Source organism: Procambarus clarkii, chromosome 1, assembly GCF_040958095.1.
Source record: "Procambarus clarkii isolate CNS0578487 chromosome 1, FALCON_Pclarkii_2.0, whole genome shotgun sequence".
NCBI classification, from domain to species: Eukaryota; Metazoa; Arthropoda; class Malacostraca; order Decapoda; family Cambaridae; genus Procambarus; species Procambarus clarkii.
This window is the reverse complement of record NC_091150.1, coordinates 20,109,501-20,121,407: the sequence shown is the minus strand read 5'-3', so window position 1 is coordinate 20,121,407 and position 11,907 is coordinate 20,109,501. Positions and strand designations below refer to the sequence as shown.

The window sequence follows — 11,907 nt, the reverse complement described above, 5'->3', positions numbered from 1 at the left end:
GTTGTTCCGGCAATATTTCTTATGCTTGCTGGGAGGACGTTGAACAACCGCGGACCTCTGATGTTTATACAGTGTTCTCTGATTGTGCCTATGGCACCTCTGCTCTTCACTGGTTCTATTCTACATTTTCTATTCTACATTCATTACAGTATATACAAATATTATAACTTTGCATTTGGTGGAGTGGCATCATCTTCCTCAAGGGGTTTGTAGGTCCAAGCATATGCAGGTAATTTGTCATGCTCTGTATAAAAATATAAAAATAAAGAACATATTAGGTGGCACATAAAGAAACAAAAATAAGAAAGAATAAAAACTTAAAAAAAAAGATAACATACACTACATTAGTACTTTATTTATACAATGAAAATAAGAATAAAAATTAAAAGCCCAGTACAACATTTAAAAAAAAAATTCTTTAAATTAACTTTTCTGATAGAGAGAGGGGGGGGGGGATGAGTCTCTTGTGGCTCCCTGAAGCTACTATACAGAGGAACCTTGGTTAACGAATTTAATCACGGCTTGCGGAACGGCACCGAGTGCAGTTCCGGCACTCAGTGCCGCTCCTCCTAGTCCTTCCACCTGTTGTTCATTCGATTCCCCCCTCCCCTGCTTCTGGCTTCGAAGCGTCTGAGGTTTTGGAGTTGGGGCAGGGTCTAGTTGGTGTTGAGACTCGGGCGGTCTCGGGGGTGTCCCCTTCTGGAGTTGTGGTGGAGGCATTTGAGCCTGGTCCTTCAGCTAGAGCTTCTGGGTCTAGCCAGTGGGCCCCCTTCGTTCCTGCTTTTTTGGCGGCTCCCGCTCTTTCTTTACAAGTGGGGGTTTGGAGGCCGGCTCGGCCCCGGGTCCTCAGGGAGAGGTTGACTTGGGGGGGGCCTTGGGCCCATTGGGATTTTCTGCCCGCAGAGAGGGGCTTAGTGTTATAAGGAGAGGGGGTTCTCTTTCACTCTCTCCGCGTACGAATTGGATTTGGTGTCTACCCATCCCCAGGTTCGGTTCCGTGATCCCGCGGGTTCCTCGGTTCTGTCTTTCCGGAGGTTTTTGGCTTCCCGCATTTCATCTTCTAAGGTGTGGGAAGCCCTTGTGGCTCACCTCCTGCACGACCCGGATTATGCTTTCATGATGGATCCGCGTTCCTTTGTGTACAGTTCGTCCTGTCTATACTTGGTTCATTATGAAGTTCTGGAGTCCTCCTGGTTGATAGACTGTCCCTTTTTTCGTTAGAGGCTTGGTATACGTTCTGTCGGTCCCGCATGCTTGACTGGCTGGAGACTCAGACGGCATTTCAGGTTTTCCTGGGGGGGCGACTTCAAGCACCTCAATGCTTGTTTGTTTGCCCTTGCCCTTCCGCGGGATGTTGGTGTCGTGCAGCTTCACGTGCAGCTACCTTCCCTTTCGGCTGCCTTGGTTGCGGAGGATTTGCATACTCGTGGCCTGTTTGCTTCGGCCCTGCGGTTCTTTTCCCTCCTTGAGCTGTCCTCGGATTGGCTTGAGTTGGATGTGGGGGAGCTAGGGCCCACTGCCGGGTCCGGGGTGCTGCCCTTTATGGTGCAGGCATCATCTGCTTTGTTGAAGCTCTTCATGCCACTCCTGCATGATGCGATTTCGCGGTTCTGTGCTTCTCGCCTCGCATGTCTGCAGGCGGTGCTTGCTTCTTCCTTGGAATCTGCTTGGGGCCCTGGCTCTTCAATTGTCTTTGCCTTTTTGTCCTTTGCTCTTTGCGGAGTCTGCGGTGGTGCAGTACCTGTAGGCGGCTTTGGTTAGTTGTCGACCTATGTTTGACTTGTTGGTGCTCCTGAGGGCTCGTGGGGTGCTTTCCCAGAAGGGTCGTGCCAGGGCTCGGGGTTCTGTTCGTCATGGTAGGCCAGTGGTGGCAGATTCGGGGCAGGCGCAGCCTTCGGTTCCGTCTGTTTCTGGTCGGCGCGGGGATCACCCTGTTCGCCACTCAGGTTCTCAGAAGGTGCGTTGGCCCTTTCACAGTTCGTCCCATTGGCGGGGCGATGGGAAGTAGGCTCGCCCTGTTTGCTTGCGCCTAGTTATCTTGAGGTTATCTTGAGATGATTTCGGGGTTTAGCATCCCCGCGGCCCGGTCCTCGACCAGGCCTCCTTTTTGTTACACATCCCCAGGAAGCAGCCCGTAGCAGCTGACTAACTCCCAGGTACCTATTTACTGCTAGGTAACAGGGGCATCAGAGTGAAAGAAACATTTTGCCCATTTGTCTCCGCCTCCACTGGGGATCAAACCCGAAACCTCAGGACTACGAATCTGAAGTGCTGTCCACCCAGCCGTGAGGCTGGTCCCACGATTCGTGCTTCTTTCGGGTCGTATTGTGTGGCCAGTGATGGCGTTGGGTGGCCTGTTTCCTCCTCCCTCAGAGGGTTTGGGGCTGACAGGGCAGGCCTCTTCTCCTGCGCTCTGTCAGGTCATCTTGGAGTGGGTTCGTTTGGGCGTGGTCGAAATGACCTCATCCCTCAGGTGGGTTCCCTACCTGTTTCCAGTCCCGAAATGGGACTGCATGGACCTTCGGTTCATTCTGGACTTGTCCCATTTGAACCCATGGGTTTATTGCCCCTCCTTCAGGATGACTACTCTGTCCCAGGTCCGTCTTCTGTTGGAGTCGGGAGCTTGAATGGTGTCCCTGGACCTCAAGGATACATATTACCACGTCCTGGTTCATCCGAGGTTCAGGGACTGGCTCGGTTTTGTTGTGGGGTTCAGGGTTACCGCATTTGTTGTCTTTCCTGAGGGTTGCATCTGGCGCATCACGTTTTCACATGCCTTACTCGGGTCGTGGTGGCCTGTTTTCGTCTGTTAGGTGTTCGGGTTCTGGCTTACCTCAACAACTGGCTGGTTTGGGCTCCCAGCCAGTCTGCGTGTCTGCTCGTCAGGGATTTGGTTCTTTCCCAGCTCGCCAGGTTTGGATTCTTGGTGAACTGGAGGATGTCCCATCTGGTTCCCTTTCAGGTTAGATCTTGGCTGGGGTCTGGTTTGGGACGCTCGTACCGCTTCCTTGTCTCTTCCTCCGGCGGCTCTGCTTCGTCTGTTCCTGAGGGGCTTGCAGGTCACATGTCAGTTGCTCGAAGTGTTTGTGCGGGAGCCTGAACTTTGCCATGATGGTCTATCCACCGGATCGGGTGTGGTTTCGTTGGCTGTTCTGGTTCCTTCGAGGACGGCCCTTCCGCCTCTCTCACGATCGTTGGGTTTGGCCTCCAGAGGGCTTTGCATCGGTTGCTGCGTCGCCGGCTTCCTCTTCGGGTTTTACGAGGTTCAATGCCTTGGCGCCTACCCAAACCCTCCCTCGATGTGTACACGAATGCAAAATCTCTTGGCTGGGGCTTTGTGACCAGTGCTCACTAGTGCTCGCAGTGCTCGCCAGGGGCGGTGGGATCAGTTCTTCTATCAGGCTCACAGCACGATCAGGGAGTTCTCGGCAGTGTGGATGTTACTCCAGAGGGTTCGAGTCGCTCGTGGATCGACGATCCGGCTCCATTCGGACTGCTTCCTGGTGGTTCATTGCCTGAACCGAGGGGGTTCGATGCATTCCTTGGCTCTTTGGGGGGGTGGTAACTTTGGGTGACTCGTTTGCTGAGTTCTGAGGGTTTGGCTCTCCTGGCGGTTCACATCCTGGGGTGTCCAACATTCTGGCAGACGGCCTGTCTCGATTCCTTCCACTTTCCACGGAATGGACGGTCGACGCTGACTCCTTCAGTTGGGTTTGCCAGATGTTCAGGACTCCGGACGTGGATCTCTTCGCGTCATTGTGGTCGAGGCGTCTCTTGATATACGTGGCGCCCTTTCCCGACTGCAAGGCTGTCGGGGGTCGACGCCTTCAGGCAGGACTGGGCGAGGTGGGGTTACCTGTACCTCTTTTCCCCCGATTCAGCTGTTGCTACAGGTCCTGGCTCGCTTGGAGACTTACCAGGGAAGAGTTGTCCTTCTGGCTCCTTGGTGGCCGGCCCAGCCTTGGTTTCAGGCGCCGCTTGCTCGGTGTCCAAACCCGAGGGTCTTCCCGCGGTTCTGCCTTTTTCAGCGGATCGATCCAACCCGGTACGAGGCTGGTTCGGTCTTCTCCTCAAGTCTTCACGTCTGGAGTTTTTGACTCGGGTTTATCATCACTTATATGGTGAGCAGGTGGCTTCGTTGTTGGTCTCCCACCTGCGTCCTTCGTCTTGGCGACAGTATGAAGTTTCCTGGCGGTCCTTTCGGTTCTTCCTATTACTGTGTAGGTATTCTTTGGTCTCTGATAGGGTTGTTTTGTCCTTTTTCTCTTAGTTGTTCCAGGACCGTCATCCTATGACCAATATTGTTGCCTTGTATTGTGCGGTGCTGACAGAGCCGCTTCAGCTTGCTTTCGGTGTCGATGTTACTTCTGCTCCGTTCCGCAAGCTTTCTTTGGCGTTGTTTCATCTCTGGCCTGCTCATGCGCCTCCTGAGACGTCCTGGTCTTTGGAATTTCCCGTCAAAGAAGGAATAATTTAAATAGGGAGATTGAAGAAATCGAGCGGAAATTGAAACACTCATATGAAACTGAAGAAAGACAGTTAGAACAGAAAGCAATTCAGGAAAAAAAAGAAAAATCCAAAATATTTCTTCACATATGCGAAATCAAAAGCAAAAACCACTGCAAGTATTGGACCTATTCGTACAAGTGAAGGTTCATACACGGAGGATGACAAAGAAATTGGTGAAATCCTAAAAAAGCAGTATGAGGACATGTTTAGCACTCCAATAAACAACATGAAGGTGGAAGATCCAGACAATTTCTTTATGCGGGATATTCAAACCCCGGTAAATATAACTGATATCAACACGAGCGCACTAAATTTTGAAAGAGAAATTGAAAACATGTCCATGCACTCAGCCCCAGGTCCAGATTCATGGAATTCAATATTTATAAAGAAATGCAAAGTGCCGGTAGCACAGGCACTCAGTATAGTGTGGAGGAAGAGCTTGGACACGGGGGAGATACCAGATGCGCTTAAAGTAGCAGACATTGCCCCTCTACACAAGGGAGGGAGCAAAGCATTGGCAAAGAATTATAGACCAGTTGCACTAACATCGCATATCATAAAAGTATTTGAGAGAGTGATTAGGAGTCAGGACACCAATTTCATGGAGACCAATGATCTTCACAACCCAGGCCAACGTGGATTTCGAGCGGGAAGATCGTGCCTCTCACAGCTACTTGAGTACTACGACAAAGTCACTGAGGCATTAGAAGAAAAACAGAATGCTGATGTGATATACACGGACTTCGTAAAGGCTTTCGATAAATGTGACCATGGCGTGATAGCACACAAAATGAAGTCAATGGGAATAACCGGTAAAGTAGGACGCTGGATACTCAGTTTTCTGTCAAACAGGACTCAGCGAGTAATCTCAACCATATAAAATCTAGTCCAAGTGCAGTTAAAAGCTCTGTACCTCAGGGTACAGTCCTTGCACCGCTGCTTTTCCTTATTCTCGTATCAGATATAGTCAAAAATACAAGTCACAGCTTCGTATCATCCTTTGCAGATGACACAAAAATCAGTATGAAAATTATCTCGGCTGAAGACACTGAAAAACTTCAAGCTGATATTAATAAAGTTTTCGACTGGGCATCAGAAAATAACATGATATTTAACAATGATAAATTCCAGGTACTCAGGTAAGGGAAAAATGAGGACCTTAAACATAATACAGAGTACAAAACACAATCAAATGTACCCATAGTAGGAAAACAGCATGTAAAGGATTTGGGAATAATAATGTCTGACGACCTAACGTTTAAGGAGCATAACCAAGCAAATATTGCGACAGCCAGAAAAATGATAGGATGGATTACGAGAACTTTCAAATCTAGGGATCCCATCTCAATGGTTGTACTCTTCAAGTCACTTGTGTTGTCCCGTCTTGAGTACTGTTCAGTACTCACTTCCCCCTTCAGAGCAGGAGAGATTGCTGAAATAGAGGGAATACAGAGATCATATACGGTACACAGACGCAATAAAGCACCTAAATTATTGGGATCGTCTCAAAGCTCTCCAAATGTACTCACTAGAAAGAAGACGAGAGAGATATCAAATAATATACACCTGGAAGATACTGGAGGGCCAAGTATCAAATCTACACAGTAAAATAACAACGTACTGGAGTGTACAATCTACAACGTACAATCAGAGAACACTGTATAAACATCAGAGGTCCGCGGTTTTTCAACGTCCTCCCAGCAAGCATAAGAAATATTGCCGGAACAACCGTGGACATCTTCAAGAGGAAACTAGATTTATTCCTCCAAGGAGTGCCGGACCAACCGGGCTGTGGTGGGTATGTAGGCCTGCGGGCCGCTCCAAGCAACAGCCTAGTGGACCAAACTCTCACAAGTCAAGCCTGGCCTCGGGCCGGGCTTGGGGAGTAGAAGAACTCCCAGAACCCCATCAACCAGGTATCAAACAGGGGTGGGGTGCACTCGGGTGTGGTCGAAACGACGACGTACCTCAGGTGGATTTCCCATCTGTTTCCATGTGAGGACCTGAGGTTCATTCTGGACTTGTCCCGTCTGAACCTCCTGGGTCTATTGCCCCTCCTTTCGGATGACTCCTCTGTCCCAGGTCCGGCTTCTTTTAGAGCCGGGCACTTGGATGGTGTCTCTGGACCTCCCTGACGCTTATTGGCACATTCCTATTCATCCGGGGTTCAGGGACTGGCTTGGTTTTGTTGTGGGACATCGGGGTTATCGTTTTCGTTGCGTAAGGTAGATTATCGTAAGGTATTTGTACTTAATAGTGCTGATGTTGACCCTCAGAGCAACCCTGATGAAAAGCATTTTCACTATAATATATGTAGCTACATATAATTTTCAAGAAGTGTACAGTAAAATTCTACACATAACTTGGATATTATTTTGTAGTAAATATGTCATGAGCTGACCTGGAATATTCCACATGAGATTAGAGTAAAGACTACCACCTCCATCAATCTTGAGAGTTTCACCAGTAATGAATGATGCTCCAGGGGACAACAGGAAGCATACTGCACTTGCCACCTGTAAAACAAAACAAAACAAAATAAAGCATTAACTGTAATAAATGACCTTTAGAGCTTTCAGTAGATTGTGCTCTTATGAAACTTAGCCTTCAGAAATGCACAAGTCCTACGAGACACACGGCCCAGATGGGAGTTTCATCATGGGTTCTGAGAGAATGTGCACCTCAGCTCAGCATTCCACTTCAATTGATTTTTCAGGCATCGTTGTGTATAGGAGTTCTAACAGATATGTAGAAAAAAAGCCAACATAGTTCCAATCTACAAAAGTGGTAGCAGGGATGATCCCCTTAATTACAGACCTGAATCACTGACAAGTATAATAGTCTAAATATTGGCAAAATAATTAAAACTAAATGGATAGAACACCTGGAGAAAAATGATATAATAACAGACAGACAATATTGTTTTTGACCTGGAAGATCCTGTGTAATGAATTTACTCAGTTTCTATAATAGAGCCACAGAGATTTTATAGGAAAGAGATGGTCGGGTTGACAGGACTGCATTTAACTGGACCTAAAAAAGGCTTTCGACAGAGTTCCACATAAGAGATTGTTCTGGAAACTGGAACATACTAGAGGAGTGACAGGAAGGCATCCAACATGGATGAAAACTGAAATTTTTTCTGACAAAAAAACCAGCGTTGAATACAGTGGGGCCTCGATTTACGATGGTAATCCGTTCCCAGAAATGTATCGTAAGTCGAAATATAAGTCGAAGCAATTTTTCCCCATAAGAAACAAAGGGAATTGAATTAATCCATTTCTGACTCTCCAAAATATTAACTAATAAATACATTTTATACTGAATACAATTTTCTTCTCTCAGTACAATACAGTACATGTGTTTATCTTACCTTTATGGATGACTCTTGATGACATACGGAAGATGGTTATGAGAGGGGAGGAGGAGAGGTGTTACTGTTTGCAAGGGGAATCCCCTTCCATTATAACATCAGGCAGTGATGACTTTTCTGGGGTACACTCTCTGGCACGTTTTGCCTGCATACCACTAGGACCAGCTTGTGGCTCACTGCTTGCTTGTCTTACTAAGAATCTGTCTAAAGACACTTGTTTTTCCCTACATTTTAACACTTGTCTGTAGTGAGACATCACATTGTCATTTAAAGGTCAATGCAATGGCCTGCTACAGCTGTATCTGGGTGAGGATTTTCAACAAAACTTTGCATTTCTTCCCATACTTCACACATTTTCTTAATGAAGAAGAGACATTCTCTACTGCCTCTACTCACAACTATTTTCATAGGTTGAACCTTACCACTGACTTTCTTGGGACCCATGGCGTGTGTCACAGTAAAATCTCTAGGAAGATATCCGGCCTGCTCCATCATCACCTATTCTATCATATCACGTATATATATTCAATAAATTGCAGCCACAACAATAACTACTTTCCAGACGTCTAGACAATACCACCGGTCTCCCCCTTACACCACTGCCTGTCATCCCACCTCACCTGGGTCACTGGGAGCTCATGCCATCTCAAACAAGCAGTTAAAAGTGAGCCGGTTCATAGTTACAGAAGCTAGCAGCGCCACCTGCACGGCCGTCGTCGTGTATATATAGGGTTACCTAGCCCACTACAATTCAGATTACTCCTGAGTGCTCTACTGAGTAGACCTGTTGACATACCCCGGTGTGGTAATAGAGTTATTCAGTCTGGCTCACAGTATTCTAGCACCATATTTTATTTGCACATTAACGTAACGTAAATTTGATTGTTCATCTTGTTTGTTTGCACACTTTGTATTAGAGCCAAGCCTGGATATTATTTTATGTTTTGTAATTTGTTTAACTTCAATTTTCTATCAAAGTATAGTACTTTTAAATGTTTTTCTCTCTGTCTTATCCTACAGTTACCTCACCATGAAGACAAATTGCAATTTTAACTTTGTTTTGCTTTTGTTTTTGTTTTATGTGACTGGCATTCCATCTGCCTAGAGAGACTGCAATACCATCTATTTTTACCGTCATACGTGATGTATAATAATCAGTTTTATGTTCAGAAAGCAAAAAATCACCACAAAAACGGAATTTCTTATAGGCATGATTGTCACTAAGCGGGCGGCCCTAGTAAACTGAGGCAGGTCGGCCCGCATGACCAGGAACCACGCGCTCGGTCGACCCAAACGTGTACCAACAAATATCGTAAGTCGACGACACTATCATAAGTCGAGTCACATTTTTCTATCAAATTTACATCGTAACTCGAAAATATCGTAAGTCGGGCAATTGTAAGTCAAGATGCCACTGTATAATGAAACGCCATTTTTTGGGCGAGTCCCAGAGGCTCCCGGGAGCTATCCAGGCTGACAGGAATAGTCCTAACTTTTGGCATCAGTCGATGTGGGTAGAGTTCTAGGCTTACCGGGGACCACGGTAAGCCTAGAACCAAAACTTAGAAGAACTTAGAAGCCTAAGTCACGGTAAAACATGACCTAACTTAGATTTTAGCCCCTAAATGCTCACCTCCTTTATTTTGTTCCATTATCCTTTTAAGTCATTTTTACCTCTTTCTTAGATATTACCGTAGTAACATTACATTTCCTCTTGGACCGGTGGTTAGTTGAGGGTTTCACTGACATAGTGGAAGGACGTCCGTTAATCTTGTGGATAAATCCATGGATGAGCAGGGAGATAATATCTGAATGTGTCTAAATAACAATATTGTATAATGCTAGTACTGTACTAGGATAACTCCTTACTAATAAATAAGAGTAGTTGAGGTCTGTATGAATGCCACCTTATCATTACAAGTCTCTAGGCAGCCAACCAAGGAGACACAGCACACCTCTTTCCTTGCTCACTGTTCAGCCTGCTATGTGCCAAGTCTTCTAGTTATGCGAGCATTTATTAGTACAGTATACAAGGATTTAATCTCACATAGGAACATTTATTTGGTTATAAAGTGATTCAGCTCGTGCCAGTTACCTCATTGGTTAACATGTATTGTAATACATACTGTGTATTTTGTCTACAAGAATTTTAATCATTGTACAGTATCAAACTAAATTCACTAAATGATATGACAATTAAAATTTGCATTTAACTCTCATTGTTACTAGTTATACTGAGGAAAAGTATGGCTACATTTAAGCAAACGATGACAATCTTGGTGATTTGTTTAGCATATAAAAATGTGTCATGCGACTTAAAGCAATGAGGAGAGAAGTTTGAGGAAGGAAATGCCATAGAATAACATGTGTTGATTGGGAACATATACAGGTTGGTGACCAAACTGTATCATTAGGAATAAAGTCAATGTGTCAAGAAATGTTTTATGACCATTCCTTCATTTGGCTCAATATTTGTGAATCAGTTAAGTTTTTATGATAAGCAAGTGAGAATACAGTCTGTATTAAAACAGTAATACAGTATACTGTTACACCTTTAAAAATACCAACCTCTTGCGGTGTTCCAAGCCTTTTTGTTGGAATGTGGACACGAACTTTTTCAAAGATGTTGCCATCTCCATAGTTTGCAGCCGCTGTAGGAGAGTAAATGGAGCCTCCTGGTGCCACTGAATTTATTCGCACTCCATTGGAGGCCCATTCTACTGAAAGACTCTGAATTGAGGTGATAAGAATCAGAAGATGCTTAAATTTAATAAATATTGTAAATATGACTGAATTATGTTTGGGAAATTGAGAAAGGTATTGCTGAGGCAGCATCTCTCTCATCATAAAATTGGCCTATCACCACTAACCCCAAGTATTTTATGAAAACAGATTAAACAAATCTAAAAGAAAATTGTTAAAAAACATTGGAAATATACTCTTATACAATATCTTAGTATCCAACCAACACTCATATTACACACATATGAAACTTACCTAAGATGGTAAAACCTCGGCAGCTGTCTTCCAAACAGTTACTGTATTCAAGATCAACCAGAGCTAACATTATCAGAAATAGCCTAGTCAGAGACAACTCTTAATACACATCTTATCTGCAACTGTCTTACTTCACCATTCCTATTACCAATCACTTTCTCAGATACAATATTTCCATAATACACATCCAATGCCAGTCAGAAATACAGTTGCAGAAATACAATGGAGAGGCCTCAGAAGGGGTCAGCTGAAAGGAATACCCCAAAACCTCAGTGGGACCAGCCAGCTCAACTGCCTCTGTGCCCAAAGTGGAAGGAGTTACCCCGCGAGACGGCCGAACCACATCCCGAGCTAAACCCTGCCCCAACCTGGAAACCCTTGGATTCTTGGAGTCAGAAGCAGGTCATACTACTCCCGAAGGGGCAAGGAAGAGGCGGTGCAGACAGAGCCAAGGTGGAAGCCACCAATACCTCTAACTCTGGATGCCTAAACACAAGGTGGGCCAGCTCTGACATCCAAACAAGACATAACCTAGACTCCTGAAGGCAGGCAAAATGTACCCGCAAAACAGAAGCTGCCTGATACTCTTGAACTTCATCTAGACGGTCTGAGAAAGAAAGCCAAATAGGAAAAGCAAACCCCCAACAGGACTTGGGATCACAGGTGTCTCAAACCCAGCAGGAAGAATGGCAGAGGTAAAAAGAATGATCGTTGCTCTGTGGCATGGATGACAAACAGCCCTCAAACTCACACAGAGTGAAAACAAGTTTTAAGGGAATACCTATAAGCAACACCAAACACAAGGGCCATAAGGGTAAACCAAATTGGTTACCCAGGCACTGGGGATGCTATGCTGGACCTAAAAGTAAGCCGACATAGCCCAGGCTACACAGATGTGAAGGCCGACCTCGACGTGCTGTAAGTACAGGGCTGAGACACGAGCAACAAGACCCAAGACGAGTACCCTCTCCTCGCAAGTGGAATTGACTGGAATAAAAGGGAGGGAGTTCCAGAACACACCAGAGAAG

The 11,907-nt window shown here is 45.6% G+C and overlaps 1 protein-coding gene across 4 annotated transcripts in view; it reads right to left on the bottom strand.

Moving 5' to 3' along the window:
- LOC123754058 (peroxisomal trans-2-enoyl-CoA reductase-like) overlaps positions 1-11,907 on the bottom strand; it is a 54,444-nt gene that overhangs the window by 4,207 nt on the left and 38,330 nt on the right. For 2 of the 4 annotated variants that reach the window (XM_069338433.1, XM_069338894.1), the window contains exons 6-8: positions 10,451-10,612; positions 6,911-7,025; positions 114-244 (exon numbers count right to left, since the gene is read on the bottom strand). In XM_069338433.1, the coding sequence (XP_069194534.1) occupies positions 162-244; positions 6,911-7,025; positions 10,451-10,612 (360 nt within the window). In that variant the 3' untranslated portion in view covers positions 114-161. Of the gene's footprint in view, positions 1-113; positions 245-6,910; positions 7,026-10,450; positions 10,613-11,907 lie in introns of those variants that run through there. The other 2 variants (XM_069339843.1, XM_069339356.1) reach the window with 2 other exon arrangements.